The sequence below is a fragment of the Trifolium pratense genome, linkage group LG2 (assembly GCF_020283565.1).
Source record: "Trifolium pratense cultivar HEN17-A07 linkage group LG2, ARS_RC_1.1, whole genome shotgun sequence".
Classification (NCBI taxonomy): domain Eukaryota; kingdom Viridiplantae; phylum Streptophyta; class Magnoliopsida; order Fabales; family Fabaceae; genus Trifolium; species Trifolium pratense.
Window position 1 is genome coordinate 69,628,801 of NC_060060.1, and position 24,446 is coordinate 69,653,246.

General features: G+C 36.6%; 2 protein-coding genes and 2 long non-coding RNA genes across 4 annotated transcripts; 2 read left to right on the forward strand and 2 right to left on the reverse strand.

The window, feature by feature from the left end:
* The first annotated feature begins 867 nt into the window (after window positions 1-867).
* LOC123905327 lies at window positions 868-10,861 on the forward strand. The gene is made up of 3 exons (XM_045954933.1): window positions 868-909; window positions 1,074-2,070; window positions 10,116-10,861. Exons 1-3 carry the CDS (start codon window positions 868-870, stop codon window positions 10,859-10,861), a joined length of 1,785 nt encoding a protein of 594 aa, XP_045810889.1.
* Window positions 10,862-11,800: 939 nt separating this feature from the next.
* Window positions 11,801-15,065, reverse strand: LOC123905328. The gene is made up of 5 exons (XM_045954935.1): window positions 13,904-15,065; window positions 13,754-13,824; window positions 13,583-13,678; window positions 13,173-13,514; window positions 11,801-13,093 (listed from the first exon to the last, which is right to left on the reverse strand). Exons 1-5 carry the CDS (start codon window positions 15,063-15,065, stop codon window positions 11,801-11,803), a joined length of 2,964 nt encoding a protein of 987 aa, XP_045810891.1.
* Window positions 15,066-16,715: 1,650 nt separating this feature from the next.
* Window positions 16,716-19,666, reverse strand: LOC123908507. Its single transcript, XR_006809630.1, has 2 exons — window positions 17,847-19,666; window positions 16,716-16,930 (listed from the first exon to the last, which is right to left on the reverse strand). It is a non-coding gene; the product is annotated as an uncharacterized LOC123908507 (long non-coding RNA).
* Window positions 19,667-19,742: 76 nt separating this feature from the next.
* Window positions 19,743-22,963, forward strand: LOC123908508. The gene is made up of 2 exons (XR_006809631.1): window positions 19,743-20,562; window positions 22,580-22,963. It is a non-coding gene; the product is annotated as an uncharacterized LOC123908508 (long non-coding RNA).
* Window positions 22,964-24,446: the final 1,483 nt, after the last annotated feature.

The window sequence follows — 24,446 nt, forward strand, 5'->3', positions numbered from 1 at the left end:
GATATCTCATATCCATGACTCGTGAGATGAAGTCATCGGTCTACTCACATAATAGTCTCTATGTTTTACTGTTATCCCACATCACAGTAAAACTTGACTATGGATACTTTAAGAATAATGTCATTATGTTTAATGGAGTCTCACTATTAAGTCACACTTAATGTTCCATTAATTAGACTAGCTATTCTAGGGACTTTATTAGCTTGAAACAAACATAATAAAGAAATGCCTTATTATATATATTAAATATATAAATCAAAGTCATCATACAAAAGACGATTCTATCAAAATAGATTGGCTTTTAGGGCTTACTCCAACACTATATTGATGACATTGTTGTGAAATCCTCTTCTCAGGATGAACACATAGAGCATCTTAGAAAATCATTCGAAAGAATGAGAAAATGTGGATTAAAAATGAATCCACTAAAATGTGCTTTTTGTGTACATGCAGGAGATTTCCTTGGCTTTGTTGTGCATAAAAAGATCATAGAAATTAACCAAAACAAGACAAAGGCTATCATGGAGACAAAGCCTCCAGGAACGAAGAAACAGCTTCAATCCTTGCTAGGAAAGATCAATTTCTTGAGAAGGTTTATATCAAACCTAAGTGGTAAAGCTCAACCGTTTTCTCCATTGCTAAGGCTCAAGAAAGATGATGTATTCGAATGGGGAACAGAACAACAAAAGGCATTTGATGAGATTAAGGCATATTTGTCGAAGCCTCCAACTTTAATGCCTCCCATTCGGAATAAAGCAATGAAGTTGTATATTGCAGCATCAGATTCGACTATTGGAAGCATGCTCGCACAAGAGGATGAAAATGGCATAGAAAAGGCTATTTACTATCTAAGTAGAATTTTAAATGATGCTGAAACTAGATATAGCTCAATTGAAAAACTTTGTCTGTGTTTGTATTTCTCTTGTACCAAACTTAAGCAATATATCAAGCCAGTTAATGTTTATGTTTATTCTCACTTTGATATCATTAAGCATATGTTATTAAAACCAATTTTGCATAGTCGAATTGGGAAGTGGGCTTTAGCTTTAACTGAATATTCATTAACTTATCAGCCTTTGAGGGCTGTCAAAGGCCAAATAGTGGCTGATTTCCTCGCTGATCATTCAGTGGTCGAAGTTTCGATAACATATGTAGAATCTGAGCCTTGGATGTTATACTTTGATGGCTCGAGACAAAAACATGGTACAGGAATTGGAATCTTAATCATCTCTCCTTTAAGGATTCCAACAAAGTTTAAGTATAAGATTAATGGAACTTGCTCCAATAATGAAGCTGAGTATGAGGCTTTAATTGCAGGCCTAAAGATTCTTTTAGACCTGGGGGCAAAACATGTTAAAATCAGAGGAGATTCTGAGTTAGTAATAAAGCAATTAACAAAGGAATACAAGTGTATTCAAGAACATTTGATGAAATACTTTGTTATTGCCTTCTCTTTACTAAAACGTTTCGATACATGTGATATTCAGCATGTGCCTCGAATCGAGAACCAAGAAGCAAATGATTTAGCTCAAATTGCTTCTGGTTACAAGTTAACAAAAGAGAAATTAGAGGAATTGGTTGAAATCAAAGAAAAGCTAATCACATGTGAAGCAATGCCTCATCAGCTGGGGGCAAATGAACAAAGTGTCGAAACCAACTCCGAAATGGTAGATACACACTTCGATGAGGTGATGACAGAAATCTTCGTCATTGATAATTTGACTGACAATGATTGGAGACAACCCATTGTTAATTACCTAGAAAATCCAGCAGGTATAACTGAAAGAAAGGTGAAGTATAGAGCTTTAAGTTACACAATCATGGGGAATGAGTTATTCAAGAAAACACCTGAAGGAGTGTTATTGAAATGCCTTAGTGAGAACGAGGCATATGTAGTAATTTCTAATGCTCACAGTGGGGCTTGTGGTGCTCATCAAGCATGCCACAAAATGAAATGGCTTTTGTTTCGACAAGGGCTATATTGGCCCTCTATGCTTAAGGATTGCATAGAATATGCAAAAGGGTGTCAAGAGTGTCAAAAACATGCAGGGATACAGCATGTTCCAGCGAGTGAGTTGTGTAACGACCCAATTTTCATATTATTATTTTTATGTGTTAAAATATTTTATTAACGTGGAATTTTAATTAAGTTAATAACTAGAGTTATTTATCGAGTACTTTAGTTATTAAGCGAGTAGAGTAAGTTAACGTGTTATTGGGCCAAGCCAATTGGGCTTGAGGCCCAATGGGCCTTGAGTGTGTGTGAGGGGGCGCCCATTAAGGGCAAGGAAGAGAGAGAGAAATTCATTTCTCATGGTTCTTGTGTTCTTGAGAGGAGAAGAGGAGAGCTTGGGAGCTAGAGCAAGGGGAGAGCTAGGGATTCGAGATCTTCGGCGTGTTTTCTTCGAATCCAGGTAAGAGAGTAGATTTCATATTCGTGGGTGACTCGAGGAAGGGGAGAATGTCGATTTCTCCTCACCCGAACTTCCTCCACCCCATTTTCGTTTTAGTTTTGGATGGATTTTCTAAATGGAAATCGATTCTAAGGTTCATAACATGCTTAATATGCTTTTAACATGATGTATGAACGATTTTAATGGTTAAAAACGAAGTTTATAGATGATTAAACTCAAGAACTTTGTGTTCTTGAGAGTTTTGAGTAAAAGTGTTAAATCTCTACTTTTTCGTAGTAAAAATGGTAGATCGGTGAAATGAACCGTCCTTTTGTGTTTAGATATGTTTGTTGCACTTGAATACAAACTCATTTGGGGTTTATAACATGAAAAATGGGATTTTTGGGTGAATTTGGGTGGAAATCGCATGTTTTGAGCAGTTCTGGCAGGAGCTGTTCGCTACAGCTCGCTGCAGCTCGCCACGAGCAGGTGAGTCACTGGTGTGGTTCGCTGAAGCTCGCTGAGCCTTCGCTCAGCGAACAGCTCGCTACAGCTCGCTAAGGCTCGCTTAGCCACCGTGACAGCACAGCACTTTGCTGTTTTGGAATTTGAATGACTTTGAGGGTTCTAACATGTTATATTATGTATTTTACCCAGTTTTTCGCGTAGATTCCGATTCCGGAGTTTGTTTTATGATAAAATGCATGCTTAATACACTTTACTTATATTATTAGTATTGTGTTAAAAATGTGAGTAAATGCATTGTATGTGTTGATGATTATGATGATATTTGTTTAAATATCAAAGAAGTATATTAAGGTGTTAATCAACTTAATAAAGAAGGATATTAGAGTATGTTATCATAATAAAGAAGTATATCGAATTATGTTATTCGATAAAGACGGATATTAAGGTATTGATTATCTTAATAAAGACGAACGTTGGATAGTGTTCCACGTTATTGTTGATGGGCTATATGCCATAATTGTTGATGAATATATTCATGAGTTTTGAGTGCATGCATCATGAATATTTAGGGATATTGGCTTGTCCAATAAAGAAGGATATCGAACTATAATTGTTTGATAAAGACGGATATCGGAGGTGAAATACTCTGATAAAGACGATGGTACCACATGCATTAGAGGTGTCTAGAGGACATAACATGAATGTGAAGCATTAGATTGCATTAGGGATTATGTGTGCATTTTATAATAAATGATGTTTGACACATACTTGGTAAATGTTGATTGTTAATCCGTATGTGAGGAGCAGAGTCCGTCATGACTATAAAATGAACAACGCAGAGTCCGTCATGACTATAAAATGAACAACACAGAGTCCGTCATGACTATAAAATGAACAACGCAGGGTCCGTCATGACCATAATCTGAACAATGTATTTGTTGATGTTTTGGTATTGTCCGAGACGACGTGAAACTATATGTTTGGTGTATTTTGTGAATGATTGATTATGCGATAAATGAAGTATATGCATGATATATGAATATGCATGAATGATAGTGATGTATATGTATAATGCATGATTATGCATGTTTTATGAAGAAGTGTTTAAGTACCCTTTACTTACACTTGTATATTTTGAGTATGTTGTCTAACTCTCTTTTATGTGTTATGTGCTGGATCGTTGGGGGTCCAGATTTACAGGTTTTGTGGTATTCGATGTCGAGTCGTCGGTGAAGCTCTGCTCTGATTGTGACACGGGAAAGGGTTTTATATTGTATATAAAGTCTATTGTCTAGGTTGTTTTGTATAATCAATAAATACATTATTTGATTCAAAGATTTGTATAAACACTATTTTTACTAATTAATTACATTAGTATTATTTTGGTAGAGGAGTGTAATACTCGAACCGATATTCAATAAATTAAATGTGATTTCCGTTGCGTATTTTGAAAAAGATTTTTACTAAGGAAGAAATATATAAATAATGGGTTTGGGTGTTACAATTGGTATCAGAGCCCCGTTGTCTTCGGACTGTGTGGGTTATGTGTCGATCAGAGCAGGTCTGTGCAGTCAGACCAAGTGAGTGTAGTGTGTCAGTCGTGTTTGTCTAACAATTTTGTGTTGTTTGTTTTGTGAAATCATTCATTTTGTTCGTTTAGGGACTATGAGTGATGTGAATTGGATTAGATTATCCATTCTTCTTGTGAGTAGATGTGTGAGTATTATACTTCTATGTTTATAATAGTTGTATATGCTTAGTGTTTAACCTTTGTGTAGTTTAAACTTGGTTGATTGATGCTTATTTGCTAATTGTTGATGATCCGGCATGATGTAAAACTGCATGTGAAGATCCGGCATGATATAAAACTGCATGTGGTAATGATTTGAAATAATTTTAAAAACTAATATTATTTCTTGAAGATTTTGGTGAAAATAAAGAGTTATTTTCTTTTGAATAAGTGAAAATTAATTTTCAAAATGGTGAGAAGAGTAGGATATTAATGTGTCCTGGTATGTGTTTGTTATATGTTTGTTTATAACATGTGCTAGATGATTACTAGGCATTTAAATTGCTATGCGTTTTATGAGTACAAACATGAAGACCTCATAATTCTATGACGTGATTGTTGATGCATGATTCTAATTGTGCTTTCAAGTCTATAATGATGTTATATGCTTGATGTTTTGGATTTTGTGGATTAGTGAGTCGAGAAAACGAGAGTTTAGTGAGCGTAAGTTCAAAACCGTAGCAGAGCACCCAGATTTTTGGATGTGCTCGCTAGGCGAAGAATGAACCTCGCTGAGTCTCGCTAAGTCTTGCTAAATCCTGTGAATGTTTTTGACTTGTCTCGCCGGGAGCTCGCTAGCTTTTGCTAAGCGAGGGAGCCAGACAAGAAATTTATTTTGTTGACGTCTTGTTCTGAGTTGATTGAATGTGAGTATGAATTATTGCTATGCAATGTTCATTTTTCTTGTGTTGTTTTGATTTCCTAACTTTGAGAACTGAGGGAAGTATAGGTTACTTGAATGCTTGCATGAATTTGTGTTAGTGTTTAGGTATCGTGGGTTACGTTTTGTCCCCTGTATGCGACATGCGTATAAACGATGTCGATACTAGTTTCTTCTTTTGGGAAGAATATGTTTAGAGACGATAGAACCGTTAGGTGTGAGCCCCGGAAGTTCTAGTGGAAGAGTACGAGTGAGCTTGAGATAAGTGGGGGAGAAGGTTATATCCCTCCGAGATGTTTTGAATGCAAGAAGATGAGATGAGTAGAGATGTTCTTGAAGCGGAATATTCAGGAAGTGGTGACGTTGTTCGAAGTGGAATGGATGGGAACAACAAGTTGTGAGAAACTACTAGAAGAGAAGTTGTCGGACCAAGTGTTTCATCGTGGGGAGTTAGTGAGATTGGTTAAGTGAGATGAAGAGTATTCGGAATGATTGGAGATTGTGTGTTGCACTAAAAGTATGGAGGCGTGTTTTGTGAACCAAAGTTGAAGTATCTGTTTGATTGAAATGAGTCGAATATGAAGAAGAGGGAGTGATTAAGACTCTTGGGAGGTGATGATTTTGAAGTAAATTGTCATCCAAGTGGATCGGATGTTGTAGCGGATTCTTGAGTAAGAAGATTTATGTGAGTCGTGCATATGGTAGTAGGTTGAATTTGTTGAACAATTTGGAGTTCTAAGCCTAGTGTGTGAAGTGATTTTTAGAAGAGATTTGAGGAGCTTAGAGAAAGAGATGTGAAGATTAGTGAACCGTTGGTGTTAATTAATCGATGAAGGGAAGTAGGTTTTAAAGTAGATGAGAATGGAATTGAGAAATATCATAATAGGATTGGTATGCTTGTTGAATCGTTGGAAGAAAGGATTGTATGAATAATCGAGTTTATTCGAAGATGGAAGTAGGATAACGATTCAAAGGATTTTGTGAGAGGCTTGTCGAAGAGAAATAATTGGATTTAGATAATGACCGGACAATTGGTGTCACATGTTGAACGAGAACGTAGAGTCTTGGAAGTTGAGATGAAGCTAAGTGAGTAGTAACATTTTAGAATGATTAGAAATAAGAAAGTAATGCCTGAGGTAAGTGTCGGAGAGCATTTTGTAGTGCCCACAAGATAAGAGTGAGTAAGTATTTGCTAAGGAATTTGGATTCATGGAATGGAAGAGTCGGTAGAGACTAGTTTTGTTAGATGTATCGTGGATGTTGATGTGGTATGATCACAATCGGTGACAATGAAGTAAAGGATTTTAAATTGTTTCATCATGGATGATGAAACGGTAGTGACTTGGTGCATAACTTAAAATGTATTTGGACGAGAATTTTGGAAATTTTCTAGAGATGTCATATTGGGATTAGACAAGGAGTCATGAGTAAGAATACTAAGACAAAGGTCGATTAGAATTTAATGGATGGGATTAGATCGTATGACGAGTATTTGGAGCTTTGTGGATTTAATTCGATGAGTGAATAAACGGAGAAGAGTGTGCTTGTTGCAATACAAGATGATGGGGAACATGGATAGATGGAGTGTGAGAGAATTGAAGATGTTGTTGGAATCAACGAGATAGAGGTTATGATTGTTTAGAGAACCAATTTTAGGCGGTAGCCTAATTTTGAAGTAGCAAATTGCTAAGGGATTAAGGAGAAGTGATATTGGAAAATGTTGCGTTAAGGAATGCAAATGTTGGTTGAGAGATTACTTGGGAACGGAATAGTCGTGTTGGGATTCGACTCAATGATTGGAGATATGTGAGAAAAGGAATTTGACGGTTAGAGACGGTAGTTTTTAGCTTGTGTCAATGAAGTTTGAGAATGTTGGTCATCAAGTGATTGTTGGAATTGAACTATCAAGTGATAAGTTGGAATAAGATTCGAATATGAATAAGTGATGTAACACGGTTAAGTGATCCATGAGGGAATCAGAGACTTATAGGATTTGTGGAGTTGTGGAGTTGTGGAGTATTCCACGGGAGTACCTTTTCGGAGTGTGTTCAATTGGTTGTACCAGTTTTAGGGTAACGTTGTGAGGTCGTAGAATGTGAATCCATGGATGTTTCGTGCGAAGTTGACGTTTTAGCGGTTTGATAAGAATGGTTTGTGCCGATATCATGATTGTTGAATATTTATTGACAAATTGAGGAACTGGCCGTCCTTGATCTCTTGTTGATAAATGGACAAAAATTGTGTTGGATGGGATAAACTAATTTTGTCATACTCGGTAATGTGTAGCGTTTTGAGCGTTTCGTTGGAGGGTCGGATATAGGAGTTATCCGGAGCTGTTTTAGTAGCGTAATTTTCGAGGGCGAAAATCATTTAAGTGGGGGAGAGTTGTAACGACCCAATTTTCATATTATTATTTTTATGTGTTAAAATATTTTATTAACGTGGAATTTTAATTAAGTTAATAACTAGAGTTATTTATCGAGTACTTTAGTTATTAAGCGAGTAGAGTAAGTTAACGTGTTATTGGGCCAAGCCAATTGGGCTTGAGGCCCAATGGGCCTTGAGTGTGTGTGAGGGGGCGCCCATTAAGGGCAAGGAAGAGAGAGAGAAATTCATTTCTCATGGTTCTTGTGTTCTTGAGAGGAGAAGAGGAGAGCTTGGGAGCTAGAGCAAGGGGAGAGCTAGGGATTCGAGATCTTCGGCGTGTTTTCTTCGAATCCAGGTAAGAGAGTAGATTTCATATTCGTGGGTGACTCGAGGAAGGGGAGAATGTCGATTTCTCCTCACCCGAACTTCCTCCACCCCATTTTCGTTTTAGTTTTGGATGGATTTTCTAAATGGAAATCGATTCTAAGGTTCATAACATGCTTAATATGCTTTTAACATGATGTATGAACGATTTTAATGGTTAAAAACGAAGTTTATAGATGATTAAACTCAAGAACTTTGTGTTCTTGAGAGTTTTGAGTAAAAGTGTTAAATCTCTACTTTTTCGTAGTAAAAATGGTAGATCGGTGAAATGAACCGTCCTTTTGTGTTTAGATATGTTTGTTGCACTTGAATACAAACTCATTTGGGGTTTATAACATGAAAAATGGGATTTTTGGGTGAATTTGGGTGGAAATCGCATGTTTTGAGCAGTTCTGGCAGGAGCTGTTCGCTACAGCTCGCTGCAGCTCGCCACGAGCAGGTGAGTCACTGGTGTGGTTCGCTGAAGCTCGCTGAGCCTTCGCTCAGCGAACAGCTCGCTACAGCTCGCTAAGGCTCGCTTAGCCACCGTGACAGCACAGCACTTTGCTGTTTTGGAATTTGAATGACTTTGAGGGTTCTAACATGTTATATTATGTATTTTACCCAGTTTTTCGCGTAGATTCCGATTCCGGAGTTTGTTTTATGATAAAATGCATGCTTAATACACTTTACTTATATTATTAGTATTGTGTTAAAAATGTGAGTAAATGCATTGTATGTGTTGATGATTATGATGATGTTTGTTTAAATATCAAAGAAGTATATTAAGGTGTTAATCAACTTAATAAAGAAGGATATTAGAGTATGTTATCATAATAAAGAAGTATATCGAATTATGTTATTCGATAAAGACGGATATTAAGGTATTGATTATCTTAATAAAGACGAACGTTGGATAGTGTTCCACGTTATTGTTGATGGGCTATATGCCATAATTGTTGATGAATATATTCATGAGTTTTGAGTGCATGCATCATGAATATTTAGGGATATTGGCTTGTCCAATAAAGAAGGATATCGAACTATAATTGTTTGATAAAGACGGATATCGGAGGTGAAATACTCTGATAAAGACGATGGTACCACATGCATTAGAGGTGTCTAGAGGACATAACATGAATGTGAAGCATTAGATTGCATTAGGGATTATGTGTGCATTTTATAATAAATGATGTTTGACACATACTTGGTAAATGTTGATTGTTAATCCGTATGTGAGGAGCAGAGTCCGTCATGACTATAAAATGAACAACGCAGAGTCCGTCATGACTATAAAATGAACAACACAGAGTCCGTCATGACTATAAAATGAACAACGCAGGGTCCGTCATGACCATAATCTGAACAATGTATTTATTGATGTTTTGGTATTGTCCGAGACGACGTGAAACTATATGTTTGGTGTATTTTGTGAATGATTGATTATGCGATAAATGAAGTATATGCATGATATATGAATATGCATGAATGATAGTGATGTATATGTATAATGCATGATTATGCATGTTTTATGAAGAAGTGTTTAAGTACCCTTTACTTACACTTGTATATTTTGAGTATGTTGTCTAACTCTCTTTTATGTGTTATGTGCTGGATCGTTGGGGGTCCAGATTTACAGGTTTTGTGGTATTCGATGTCGAGTCGTCGGTGAAGCTCTGCTCTGATTGTGACACGGGAAAGGGTTTTATATTGTATATAAAGTCTATTGTCTAGGTTGTTTTGTATAATCAATAAATACATTATTTGATTCAAAGATTTGTATAAACACTATTTTTACTAATTAATTACATTAGTATTATTTTGGTAGAGGAGTGTAATACTCGAACCGATATTCAATAAATTAAATGTGATTTCCGTTGCGTATTTTGAAAAAGATTTTTACTAAGGAAGAAATATATAAATAATGGGTTTGGGTGTTACAAGTTGCACTCGATTGTCAAACCTTGGCCTTTTAGAGGCTGGGCCTTAGATTTAATTGGTGAGATTAGGCCAGCTTCATTAAAAAATCAACGTTATATATTGGTTGGAATCGACTATTTCACCAAATGGATAGAGGCTATAGCCCTAACGAATGTGGATCAAGAAGCTGTGATCAATTTTGTTCAAAACCATATTATTTATAGGTTTGGGCTTCCTGAGACGATCACTACAGACCAAGGAACAGTGTTTGTTGGTCGCAAAATGCAAGATTTTGCTGAGCAATCAGGCTTTAAGTTAATAACTTCGACGCCTTATTATGCTCAAGCAAACGGACAAGTTGAAGCGGCTAACAAGGTCATAATTGGTTTAATTAAAAGACACATGGCTCAAAAGCCAAAGAATTGGCATAAGACTTTAGATCAAGTCCTATGGGCATGCAGAAATTCTCCTAAGGAATCAACAGGTTCGACACCTTTTCGACTAACTTATGGTCATGATGCTGTGTTGCCCGTTGAAATAATGATGCAATCAATTCGAGTGCAAAGGCAACTAGACTTACCACCTGACCAATATTGGAATTTAATGTTAGATGAGTTGGTAGATGTGGATGAGGAGAGGTTTCAAGCGTTGGATGCTTTAATTCGACAAAAGGAAAGAATTGCTAAAACCTACAATAAAAAGGTTACGTCTAAAACCTTCGACGTAGGAGATTTAGTTTGGAAAGTTATTCTTCCCATGGATAGAAGATATCGAGTCTTTGGGAAATGGTCACCTAATTGGGAAGGGCCATTTAAAATTTCCCAAGTATTATCAAATGGGGCTTACGAGATTGAAGAATTAACTCCTGAAAAACGTTCAGTCAACATGCATAAAAAATGAATAATGCAAGCATTCCAAAGATTGCGAAATGGTAAAAGAAATTGCCAAGAAAAATAAATTTGTATTCATTAGAATCAACATTACAACCAATCATTCAAGAATTTTCAAGAAAGTACAAGAAATGGTTGAATGTTGAAGGGTAACCACTTAGGGTTTACCCTGAACATGAGCTCCTCCATCCTTCAAATCAGAACTGGAGAGTTCTGAAACCTGAGAGTCTTCTTCCTCAGAAGAAGGAGTCCCTGGGTACTCTTCGTCAGGCTCCAAGGTGCTGAGGAACTCAAGGTAATCTTCATCTTCATCATTTGAGCTGGAGCTTGAAAAGTCAGAAGATAGAATAATAGTTTCTATCTCCTTATCTTTTGCCCTCCGAGGGCGAAGAATTTTGGTGCGTGGAGGCTTGAAAGTTGGTTTCTTGGTTCTTCCCCTTCCAAGAGGACGTTGAATGCTTGAATCTTGGGTGGAAGAAGACGGGTTTTTCTTGTTATCCATTCTTTCTCAAAGAGGTATTGATACGTTGATATGTGAAGGGGGATGAGGAAAAGAGCCTTAAGCGCAGTTATTTATAGAAGAGTTTAGTGGGCGTTTAATGCTCATGTGGTTACAACTAACCATGGTCAGTTTCATAGGGAAGTGTCGTTTTAATAAATGCCCAAAGTTGTGTAGTCAGTTATGTTGACTGCTTTGGAAACATGTTTGTTTTATTCCTTACAAAATGACATTAATTAGATTTGGGATAACAACCAAAAAGAGGGAAAGCAAATAATGACAGGGCTCGAGAATAAAACACTTAGGCAAAACATAAACATGCAACATTAAAAAACCAAAAGTAGGCATACATTAAAAAGAGCATGCCTGAAATTGTTCGACAATACCAAGTGTTTGAAAAATTCACAAAAGAAACGTCGAAAAGCTAGAAAAATGGTAAATTACAAAGTCCTAAGGTTGTTGCTGTGGTGGCGAAGGGGGCCTTCGATTAGCGGCTTGAAATTGATAATATTGGTTTCGAATGGAAACCAACTTACGTTGCAGCATCTCTTTCTCGTTGGTAAGGCGCTCAACCCGTTTCTGAACTGCCAGGCCATCACTGTAGTGCTGGAGTCCCTCATGTGCTAGCTCGTCGACCTTAGCTCCTTGCGCATCGACAGCTACTGCAACAAGCTTCTCCATTTTGACCCCCTCTTGTCGAATTTTCTCTTGCAACGCTTCAATCTCATATTGCCATTGGGCAATGTTGTTCTCACAGGTTACCAGTTGATCGAGAGCCTCAGAGGCAGCTTTAAGCCTCGTAACTTCTGCATTACAATTCGAAGCCTGTTCGAAATGGTGCTGTTGTGCAGAAAGTTGAGATGTGAGAAGTTCATTGGTTCTGGCCAAGAGTTGAGTCTGGATAACAAATTGTTCTAAATAGGCTTCAGCTTGAGTAACCAAGAGGAACATCGCTTCGTCAGTCATTGGGTTCTGAAGTTTGTGAAAAAGGGCTTTAATGTTGTAATATATGGAAGAGTCGCGTTCGAGTAATCCCAACATATCCCCATGAAGAATTTCTCGCCTAAACCTGATTTCATGCCCAAATTGTTCTTGCTCGAGCGAATCCTCCTTGTCTATAGCAGCAGAACTAGGGGCACCATGGCTTGAAAGAAGTTTATTGAGTGCGTCTGCTGGAGTTAAATCCTTCAGTTCTTTAACAAGTTCAGCTGGCAGGACAACAGTAGGAGGTGGTTTCGAAACAGAGGGACCTTCCTCATCAAACGAATCTCCAGTGTGGGAGTCGCTATCATCAGAGTCGAAGGTACCAGCATTCATCGAACCAGAACCATGGCTTGGCCCACTTGGTTGGGGTTGATTGGTAGTAGAATGCTCACCATCGAATGGTGGTCTCTGCTCAGTGGAAAGGTTGGCAGCATGATCAACTTGAGCAATAGATGGAGGCTCATTGGCGTTTAACATTTGAGCTGGGTTTGACGAAGGATTCTCGGATGATGGCCTTTGATCAATGTTAGCTTCTTTAGTGTTAGGCTCAGGAGTGTGGTCCTTTGTGCCAGAATGTGGTAGGCCAACAGGCTTGGGTGATGGTGACTTGCTAGGAATAACAGTTGCAACAGGCTGAGGAGATGGGGTCATTTCTAGCACAGTTTCATGCTGCGCAGCAATTGGTTCTTCGATCACCTCTTTAGCCACTTGGCTGGGAGAAAGATTACCTTGAGGAACATCTTGAGGAGGATCTTGTGGCTGAAATAAATAAAAGTCATAAGATAAATAGCAAGCTCAAGAGCTAAGGAAGTGGTAAGAAATGAAAGAGATGGCTTACTTGGTCTTGACTATCAAAAGCAGCTTCAAATGCTTGAGGCGCTTCTGTTGTGGCAGCAGGAGTCTCGACAGCAGTAGTCGAAATGGGAGACTCTCTGTGTTTCTTCTTCTTTTTCTTCTTCTTGTCTGTTTGTGATGGAGGAGGATTTTCAGGAGGCAGAAGAGTATCTGTTTGTGCCTCAACCTCAGGAGATAGATTTTCAGGAGTGGCCATCTGGCTAGACTGATGATCCTTCTTTTTCTTCTTTTTCTTCTTCTCTTTGGTGGGTTCATCATTGTGGGGAGGATCTTGTGTTGTGGCAATGTTTGCTTGCTCAGGAATAGCCGAGAGAACATGTGTGCCCTGTAAGCCACATGTTTAATAAAGCTGTATTCAAATAAAGAAGAAAAGTTTTGTGGTTAGAAGTTCACCTCATCTGCAGCATTCGAATGAGCAGCTTGAGCGGGTTTTTGCTTCTTCGAAGAGGAAGGAACCTCACTTGAATGTGATCTTTTACGTGAAGTAACCTGAAAAGGGCATATCAAAGTCAATATGGGAAATCCCACAGAAAGTGTGAGAGTTAATAAAAGGTAAATGCTTACCTTTAGCTCAACTTTTGGTGGTGGAGGAAGAGGTTTGTTAGAGTTGCTAGAACCTGCTTTCGACTTACTCCCTGCATTAAAGAGGTACACATAAGAGAAAAGTACGCAAGGTAAAATTATGTAAACAGAATTCGAAGAAAAAAGGGGTACCTCTGGTGTTCAACTTTGACTTGATCTTGTTTAAAATAGATGAGTCAAACCCATCAGAAATAGCAGTAAGCAAGGCAGCCCTATTGACCAGGCGTCCCTCGTAGTGTCGAGACCACCATGTGAAGAATTCCCTGGTGCAGGCATGGGAAGGAGCAAAATCGAATGGAGTAAGCTCATAGGAAGGTTTGCTGAAGTGGTTTAAAAATGAACGGAATTGTGGCTCCGTCATGCCATATTTTCCTAAGCAAATTTCCCCTTCCTCCAAGTATATGCTCTTTGGGAGTATTTGGGTTAATCCAAATTGACGAGATACCAAGTTTGGGAAGTAGCCGACTAGCCCAAAATCCCCAGAGGTCAACCCAGTTCGACAAGATAAAATTGTGGGCATCAGATAGGCACTCCAAATATTGTTAACCACCTCTTCGAAATCTGGTGGAGAAGGAAAATGATGAGTAAACCAAGGAGGGCCAGGTGGCCTATCCACAAAGGGAGCAAAGCTGGGCTTGAATTTCTTCAAGTCGAGAAAAGCATTAAAGTATTGCTGGAAGGCCACATCATAAGCAAGGCCTCTTTCCCTAGGAACCAGTCTTGCCAGCCTTGTGCCTTCGACTTGGCGCGCGCGCGATTCAGCATAATATGGTTCAGGCAAGAAAAGGTCAAGTTCTGCAGGGAACGTGGCATTCAGCCATAATTGTAACAACCAGAAAGGGCCAGCTCCTAAGAAGGTGGATCCATCACCTGTCTTCTTAAGATGCTCACAAGCATCCCTCATGGACTCGTAAAGACATCCTAGAATAAGTCGAGCAAAATTGAATTGATGACATTCATGTAGTTGAATGGCCATAGGGATAAACATTTTGGCCACTTGAAGAGATTGAGTGCAGAAAACATACTGAGATAGCCAGAGGGTTAAAAAAGCAACATGTTCTTCAGCACCTACCTCATTATCAGTCCTTCGATTCTCAAGGATGTACTTGGAGTAAGACTTGTTTCGAAAGTCAAATTTGATGGTGTCAGAAGCTTTCGAGGGATCATAAGTATCCCCAAGGGGTGATAGCCCAGTAATAGCAGCAACATCAAGTAAAGTGGGAGTCATCATACCACATTCGAAGTGAAAAGTGTTGGTAGAAGACTCAAAGAAATGCAGAGCAGCAATAATCATCTCTTGATGGTATTTAAGACCTGTCCTAGAGAGTTGAATAAGGTCATAAATACCACATGCTTGCCAAATATCAGCCTTGTCCTGTTGTATCCTATCGAAAGAATTTAAGAAAGGGAGAAGTTGATGATTTGGTGATGAACAAAGTTTTAAAGGTTGAAAACGTTTGGAAGCAAAAGATTCAAGAAAGAAATCTCATAAGACGAAGAAGAAGATGAACAGTTGAGAGAAGCGAATTTGGGAAAAAGTGTAATGGAGAGAGGATCCACCTATTTATAGGGGCGCGCGATTTGAGGATTAAAATAATCCAAAAAGGAAAATAACAACTTCTTCAACTTCCTATGTTGACAAGTGTCCAAATCCCTTGATAAGTGGAAAAGAAACAAATTTTGGAGCCAATCCAAAATTTTGGATGTCAGCCTAAACGATAGGAGAGATAAGTGAAAAAGAAAGATATCCATTAACACTTTCAAAAATGCCACTTCCTCCTTCGATAGACACAGTCGAAAATGACATTTTTGGGGGGCAATTTGTTGGATATAAATTTGGTATTTATCGATTAAATATAATTGGTGGGTCCAACATTTATTTGAAGGTTATATTGTCAAAATAAAACTTTCAAATTTTGTGTCGAGGTCTAAGTATATCGAAGCAAAGGAGCGCCTCGAAGGCTTTGGAAGGCACATTTGGTTTTGGTTTTGTCAGGAACCTGTCGAAAGCACAAAATCGAGTCGAAGGGCAAGTTGGGCTAGGCCCAAAAAAGAAACAACAACGGCCCAATAAGCATTGGCGCGTGCGCTGAAGGAATGAAAGATGAAAGTGGAGAACGTGGGTCGACGTGGCGAATCGAAGACCGTCCAGATGATCAAAGAGCAGTTACCACTTTGTCTTAGTATATATAGCAGTTTTTCATTCAGAACAAGGGTCACAAAATTTTACATAAAACTTTCTCTGAAATTCTAAGTACTCAGCGTTCGAACGAAAGGAATACCTGAGAAGAAATGTATGTTTTGTGAACCATCTATTTGTAATTGTTTTACATTCAATGCAATTTACTTTCCAGCGATCTTCTTTAGTTTAATTTGAATACTTGTTTGAGAAACTGCTGTTTCGAGGCGATTCGAACTAGTTTCTCTTGTGTTACTTGAAAACGATTCAACTTTTAAGTGTTTGTTTTCCTCCTAAAACAAACATTCAAACATTTTTCTAAGTAAACAAAACACAAAATTGTCCTGAGATTTACTAGTTGGTCTCGCGAGTTTAAATACTTAAACTAGCGGTTGTTTATCAAATTTTCACGTAAACAATATGCTTACAAGTAAAATTTACTTTTTTATGTTCATTGTATAATTAATGTATTTGGTCTATATTATAGACCAGATACATTAATTATGCAATGAACCTAAAAAGGTGAATTTTAAGTAAAAATATTGGTGTGACTATAGCCACATCTTAAATCAACATTCAATTCCATAAATAGGTTCCTCTCATCTCAAGCTTCAAGGTAAGGGTAATTTTGTATCAATCCTCCATAATTTCCTTTGAATTCATGCTATGTTCACCGCCTCTTAAGAACTCAATTATGAACTTGATTGCATGTGGGAGGTAAAACAACCCATGTCAATTTATCTAGAATACCGACAAGAGTGTACATAACTGAATCGGAAAACATTAAATTTTCATTACATAAACACATGAATAGGATTATAAAATCCAAGAAGTGAATACAAATTTGAGCCAACAACTAAACATAAATAAACTGAATCTTATACAAGATATAAGATAAACATAACGTCAGCTCCAAATCGTACTCCACATATCTGGGTCTTCATGCTTGCTGACCACGACATCGCGATCAACCTGCTTATCTGAAATCAAATAAGTGGGGGATGAGACAGTCACTTCGTCTCAGTGGATTCCTACTACCCAGTTACTATTGGTGTCTACACCGGGGCAACTGATGAACTAAAAGTTCCTTGATCCTGATTGTCAGTCTCTAACATAATTTCATAACATGATTTCATAAACATAATAATATAAAGGTGTAACACATATTAATTATCTTGTTTATTTTAACATAACTAAGACACTCTGAGGTGAGCCGATCTCAGAGGCCTGACATATCCGTCGTCGATGATTATACGCATCGACACGGCATGAAGCTCACAATCGTAACATGATTGGATTCCTCGAATCCCATAACGTGGTACATAAGTAACCACCATGATTGACTGACTTTCTTAACTTAATTATCCTGACTGTTATCCTGCCCATGAATTCCCTCCCGGGTATTTCTGAATTTTCCTGATTCCTAATACTTAATTTCCTAAATGTGCTTAACATTCTAAACACATAAACATTGTTACAGTGTCCATTAAATGTACCAGAAAGGAAATGAATATAAAACGAGTGACTTGGCAGTTCAAATAAAATTATGCAGTGTTCTATTCTGACACGCTCGCCTAGCCAATCCTTGGCTTGCTAAGCAAGTATATCAATACAGAACCTTGTTTGCGTTTTTCTGTAAAGTCAAGCCAATAGACACCTACAATCCATAACTTCCTAATTTCAGACACTATAATTAGTCCATATATTTAGAACGGAGAATTGTTTGGGGATTTAACTATTCTCGCACAATAAATTCCTTAAATCCTAATGTTGTCATGCAATTCATAAATTGGGGAATTAATATTCTAACTGAACTAATGTTATCATGCAATTTTTTTATTTGGGGAGACTAATGGAGCTAAACTAACTAGAGTTTAAGGCTCTAAGGGAACCCACCTGAAAAGAAGCTTGAACAATACCAGCGACACTTCCAGAGCTCGCCGAAACGCATAATTTGCAAGTGAAATGCTATAAACCCATAATCAGAATTTTCTGCATAATTCTGCATCAGAGCTCCAACTTCAAAGGCGTCCCCAGCCCTCAATATTGATCCAAATTATACGTAGTTGGCACCGAGACGACCGGAATTTCGTCGCCTTTCCAGACATGTAAGTCTTATTCAAAACGGATTTACGGTTTGTCAGCTATGACTCGATTACTGAAGACAGGTCCAGACTCAAAAGTGCAGAAAGTTTTTCTTACATTACCAATCCAATTCCTTCTTTTCTTTTATTTATTCTAACTCCTCTGTTTCTTCAAAATCCAACCAGTAGCATATTTTAAACACAAGATTACAGCTCCAATCACAACCCATGATTCCTTGACCACAAGAAATTCACATGCAAGTGCTCCAAAATGTAAATTAGTGAGTTTTCATAACATACCTAAACAAAACATCAGAGGAATAGATGAGAGCTTGATGATTATTACCTTAAATTTCTTCCTGGCCACCCAATCACTTAATTCATGGCAGAATTCCTCACATGCAAAGTTACCAAAATCCAATTCAAGATAGTAAAATCCCAATTTCTCATAAAGGGTTGAAGTTGTGGTATGCAAGCTTGAATGTGTCCAATTAATGGAAAGTGATGATTTTGTTTGAATGAACGAGGAAGGAATGGCGAACAGAGATGAGAGAAAATGAGGGATTGGGTTTCATGAGTAGAGTGGAGATGGTGGTGTTCTTAGGTGTGAGAGAAACGAGAGCCACATCTCTTGTGATTTTCTTTCTGACTTTACAGAATGAAAGAAATGAATGGTGTGAATTACTCAAGTACTTATTTCATGTTTAATTACTATCTCGCCCTTCCACTTATTTCCAGCTAGTCTCTAATACTTATCTCTAATTAATATTCTTTTATTAATTAAAGTTGGGATATTACAGGAGGTTCTGATGGTGTTCAAGTTTTACAGAGAAGTTATAGGTAAGAATCATAAACCCCTTTTCCTTCCTCCATTCAAGTTAAAACCTTAATTTGGTAAATTGCATGTGAGTTTAATGGATTTGAGATATTCTGGGAATATATCAGAAGCAATGAACATGGGTACAAGATGGAAGCTTTGGAATTTTGATCGGTGATTTTTGAAGAAGTTTGGGTTAAACTTGTGTTCTAAGATAAAGCTCCACTAAAAAGGTAAATTCTCACTCCTCCTAACTCCAATTGAAATGTCGTTTGTTTCTGTGGTTAGCTAACTCAATTTAGGTAGTTGTGACTCTAATTTCATAATTTTTGGTTAGGAAATGAAGTCTGGGGACGCTTATGAAGTTGAGGTATTGAAACTGTGAAAATGATGTTTTGAGGACTACGGGTTTGAGTACTCAAGCGGCACAAACAGATGGTTTTAAGCTTGCGGAATAACGCCGTACTGCTATTAAATCAGGTGATTTCCATTAGGTAAACTCTCACTTAATAGAGTAGCATTATTAGCTTTTCCCCAAATTCATGATGCATGTCAACTTAGGATTTTAGGATTAATTAGGATAACTCTATAATTGAACTAATTAATGATTTAAACAAGCCCTTAAGATGATTGAAATGACTGTATGATGTGGAATTTAGGATAAACCAGAGGGGTTGGATTTTGATCTAGCTTGAAGGTTTTGATCATCTGTTATAAGAGGTAGTTCTCTTCTTGCATTTGTTTATATCTCCAATTTGGTTTTTAGATTTTCAGTTCAGATTTTTTGATTTGCAGATTACTTCTTATTGGCTACTGATTTGATTGAAAAAATGTACTAACATGTATACAGTATTTATACCGGAGAGGAAGAGAGAGTTCCGACCGAGAGAGTTCCGACCGAGAGAGTTGCGGTGGCACTTCGCGGTGACACCGCAGTGCTTGGCGATGGAGGTGATGAAGCCTTTTTCTCCTTCTTTACTCTGGTTCGATATGTTACTTTCTATACTCTATTTATTTGACTTTTTTCCTGTTGTTTTCTGCTTTGTTTGTTTTATTCTAGCCTTTTTTTTTTCACCCTTCATTCTCTTCCTAACCAAAATCAAAATGGATGGAGGGTCTTATCCTTCATTTTCCATTCTTTTTTTCATTGCAGCAATCATATCTGCTTATTATCATTCAGCTGAAGTAGCTATGTCTAAAGGATCTTTTAAAGATAATTTCAGCATAGTGTTGTCCCAGGACCATTTTACTACCTCTACAGATGGACAGGTCCAGTGGCGGAACTAGAAAAAATATTGTGGGTGGGCCGAAAAATGGTCAATCTATTTTCAAATTGAATTTTTTGCTCCTCTATTTTGGGTCCGGTTACTGTGCATAAGCCAAAGCTTATGCACCGTGCATAAGCCCAAGATAATTGCTTAGCACACCCGTCCATTGCTTCATACACCCCCAACAGATCCCTTCCCGTTCATTTCACAAAACAAATCGCTCCTTCATCATCAAACAAAACTCGCTCCCTCTTCGCCGTCGTCGTCGCCATTAACGCCTTCCATCTTCAACGTCGCCGCCGTTCATCATCAGTTCATCACATTTCATCATCTTCACCGTCGCCGTCATTCAAAACCATTCATCATAGTTCATCATCATTCACCCTCGCCGGAAATCAAAGCACAACATCACGATATTATTATTATCATCAAAACGAAATCAGGTTTGTGCTTTCAAGTAATTGCTCTTAATTTTGTTGTTGAGTTTGGAAAATGCTTTCAAGTAATTGCAATTAGTTGGTTGGAAATAGTTTTGTTGTTGCATGATTTTGATCAGATCTGAGTTTCTAACTAGATGTGTATGTGATTTTTAGTACTGTTTTGACAATTAAGTTTGTTTACTTATGCATTGTTATCACTTGTTACAGTACACTTAAATGTGTGATTTATCCTTTTGTAATCTTCTATTGTTGCATATTAGTGCTATTGAGTTCTATACGTATAAAATCACTCATATAATGTGCATATCCATATCAAGCCTTTAACTGTGGTTGAAAATACTTTTCACAACAAGACAATTTAATTATCACGTTTTGTGTTTAATATTGGAATGGTTTCAGAGAGTTTTACTCCAAAATCATTATATGTACTTAATGGTTTTGTCTTTGAATCCAAGATGAATAATTATTGAGTTCAACTTTTGAATTGTTTCTGAGTTTTGTCATGGAGTAGGATATTTTAGCATTACTCTTTTTGCAGCAACTATATTTAATATTCATGATAGTGGAATAGCTTAATTAATAATTTCAATATTCCAATATATGTTCTCCTCATGTCGTGAAGATATAAAACTCATCTCGTGGTGATGGGGTTGAGTCGGCGGAAGATTTTCCTTTCATTGTTCCCGAAAATTGTTTAATGCGATGATTTTGGCTTGTTCTTGTAACTGGTTTTTAGTTTTTAGGAGGCCTATTTTGATTTGTAAATTGTAGTGTAAGTGCAAGGTCTATATTTTGCTCTATGGAGTCTTTGTATAAGTGTTGTTCTGCTATTTTTGATGTTTAATGCGATGATTTTGGCTTGTTCTTGTAACTGGTTTTTAGTTTTTAGGAGGCCTGTGCTGATTTGTAAATTGTAGTGTAAGTGCAAGGTCTATATTTTGCTCTATGGAGTCTTTGTATAAGTGTTGTTCTGCTATTTTTCAGTTTTGGTCTTCTGTGATATTGTGTTTTAGGCACTAAGGAATGAACCTTGTTTTTTTTCCCCTTGCACTACCTCAGGTCATTTGGCAAGAAGCAGTCTGTAATGTTTCCATTGAACTTATATGCCTTAATTAATAATTCTTTAGTACTATATTAGAGAAATGCATTGCAATAGCATTATTCTTGGTAAATACTTGATATGAAACCATTACTCTTGGTAAATGGTTTCAGTGTATAACTTGTTGAAACCATAAAACCATACTTATGGTTTCAATGTTTGTACACCTAGTCTGAAATGACGATGTTACATAGCATTTGAATACTGTAAATCTGTGGGTTTGTTGACTTAATCATCAGTAGGCTTTATTATGATTTATGAATGTATTTTATGATACTTACAGTTTTACCAATAGTGCATACTCTTCTATTCAATTACATGCAAAGATACCTGATGCTTTATGATATGCATGGATTTTGTTTTTGATTTTGATTTTGATTTTGATTTAGCATTATGTTTTGTCTGAAACCATTAGGCAAGTATTTTAGTTTCACATTATTCTTATATTCTACTTTGATTTTGATTCTGATATGCTAAACCATTTTGATTTTGATTATGATATGCTACAAGCTTGTATTAATTCTGGAATTTAGCATTATGTTTTGCCTGAAACCATTAGACAAAAGCTTGTATTAATCATGCAAAATCTTTGGGTTTGTTGACTTAATCATCAGTAGGCTTTATTATGATTTATGAATGTATTTTATGATACTTACAGTTTTACCAATAGTGCATACTTACAGTTTTGAAAATGATTTCAGTAGTTTATACACTGAAACCATTACTCTTGGTAAATGGTTTCAGTGTATAACTTGTCGAAACCATAAAACCATACTTATGGTTTCAATGTTATATTTCTCTTTTTTTAGGTGTTTTGTATAGTGAATGTGTTCTGTGTTTTGTATAGTGAATGTGTTCTGTGTTTGGTTTCGGTGGGAATATGTGATATGATAATGTTCCACAATTTTTAACTCACTGCAGCAATTCAAAAGCGGAATATGTGGTAAACAAAACAACTTCTTACTATCAAGAAATGGCTCAAAAGCTGCAACATGATGTCTAGGTTCTAGATGATGTCTTACTTAGTTTTTGGATTTGTATATAGATAAATTTCTGAATTTCTTGTTATGTTAGTTTATGATAGATTTCTGAATTTTTGAATTTTTAAAAATGCCTTGCTCAAATAGGTTCTAGAGGATATAATGAGTGACCAAGAGTCAGAGACCAGGTTGAAACTTTTTTATGTATTCATTGTTGATTCTCTGACATGTGAGTTGGTGTATGAAGAATTGGTGGTTCATGTCTTATTTTCCAATTTGGTGGAGAAGACATATTTGTTATTTATTATGAGTTATGTCATTTTGATATTATTGAGCATGACTATTATACACCAAAAAGGAAGAATCTGACTTTCACATTGTTGAAAATCAGTAATCTATCATTTTCATTTTACTTGTAGTTTGAATAAAGATGAGCACTCATATTAACTGTAGAATGTGATATACTTGAGATGAAGTTCTGCGATTGTTATGTTTATCTATTGGTGGGTTATATACTCATATTACTTGTAGTTTGGATAAAGATGAGCACTCATATTAACTGAAACCATTACTCTTGATAAATGGTTTCAGTTACATTTTAATCTTTCTCAACTTAATTATAAATGCATTTGAACAACATTAACTATTAAGCAAACCCATTTGAAAATTATCTCAATTTAATTTTGAAAAAACCTTTCGTCACTTTCGAAATTTAATTTTTTTTGTTAAATGGTTTCAGTTACATATACACTTTTGATAAAAGGTTCAATACATTAACTCTCAATTTAATTATAAATGTATTTGAACGACATTAACTATTAAGCAGACCCATTTGAAAATTATCTCAATTTTGAAAAAACTTATGATTTTGGTTTTCATACTTATGTTTTTCAATATTATAACCTTGATTTTGAATATTATTAGTCCATGATGGATTTGTACACTGAAACAATTACTCTTGTTAAATGGTTTCAGTAAGTTATACACTGAAAGTCTTGTTAAATGGTTTCAGTTACATATAGACTTTTGATAAAAGGTTCAGGAACTTCCATTAGTTGAAACCTACTTAAGGATGATCTTCGAATCAACCCATTTGAAGGACGTGCATTTGAATTCAACACATCACCTCTCTTCCGAGGTTTAGGTTCATGGGTTGATTCGAAGACAATTCTCCTCTCTTCGAATCCAATACATTTTAATCTTTCTCAACTTAATTATAAATGCATTTGAACGACATTAACTATTAAGCAGACCCATTTGAAAATTATCTCAATTTTGAAAAAACCTCTCGCCACTTTCGAAATTTAATTTTTCTTTTGTGTGCCTCTAGCCACTCTTGGTGAAAGGAAATAACTCTTGATTTTGGTTTTCATACTTATGATTTTCAATATTATAACCTTGATTTTGAATATTATTAACCCATAATGGATTTGTACACTGAAACCATTACTCTTGTTAAATGGTTTCAGTAAGTTATACATTGAAACCATTACTCTTGATAAATGGTTTCAGTAAGTTATACATTGAAACCATTAGCCTTGTTAAATGGTTTCAGTTACATATACACTTTTGATAAAAGGTTCAGGAACTTCCATTAGTTGAAACCTACTTAAGGATGGTCTCCTAACATGAGAAAGATAAGGATAGTCTTCGAATCAACCCATTTGAATGACGTGCATTTGAATCCAACACATCACCTCTCTTCCGAGGTTTTGAAGGAATATCACCAATAAAAATTGTATCTATGTACCATTTATTAATAATGTATCTTACCACTAGACCAAATGTCATTTTCAATGTATGAACTA

Bases quoted from the DNA above. Each gene is read 5' to 3' on its own strand.
- LOC123905327 (XM_045954933.1), top strand. From the start codon at position 868: ATGCTGAAACTAGATATAGCTCAATTGAAAAACTTTGTCTGT. The intron at 910-1,073 runs GTTTGTATTTCT...TTAACTTATCAG, and splicing joins AATTGAAAAACTTTGTCTGT to CCTTTGAGGGCTGTCAAAGG. The intron at 2,071-10,115 runs GTGAGTTGTGTA...CCAAATGGATAG, and splicing joins GATACAGCATGTTCCAGCGA to AGGCTATAGCCCTAACGAAT.
- LOC123905328 (XM_045954935.1), bottom strand. From the start codon at position 15,065: ATGATTATTGCTGCTCTGCATTTCTTTGAGTCTTCTACCAACACTTTT. The intron at 13,825-13,903 runs GTACCCCTTTTT...TCTTTAATGCAG, and splicing joins GTCAAAGTTGAACACCAGAG to GGAGTAAGTCGAAAGCAGGT. The intron at 13,515-13,582 runs GTGAACTTCTAA...TGTGGCTTACAG, and splicing joins ATTCGAATGCTGCAGATGAG to GGCACACATGTTCTCTCGGC.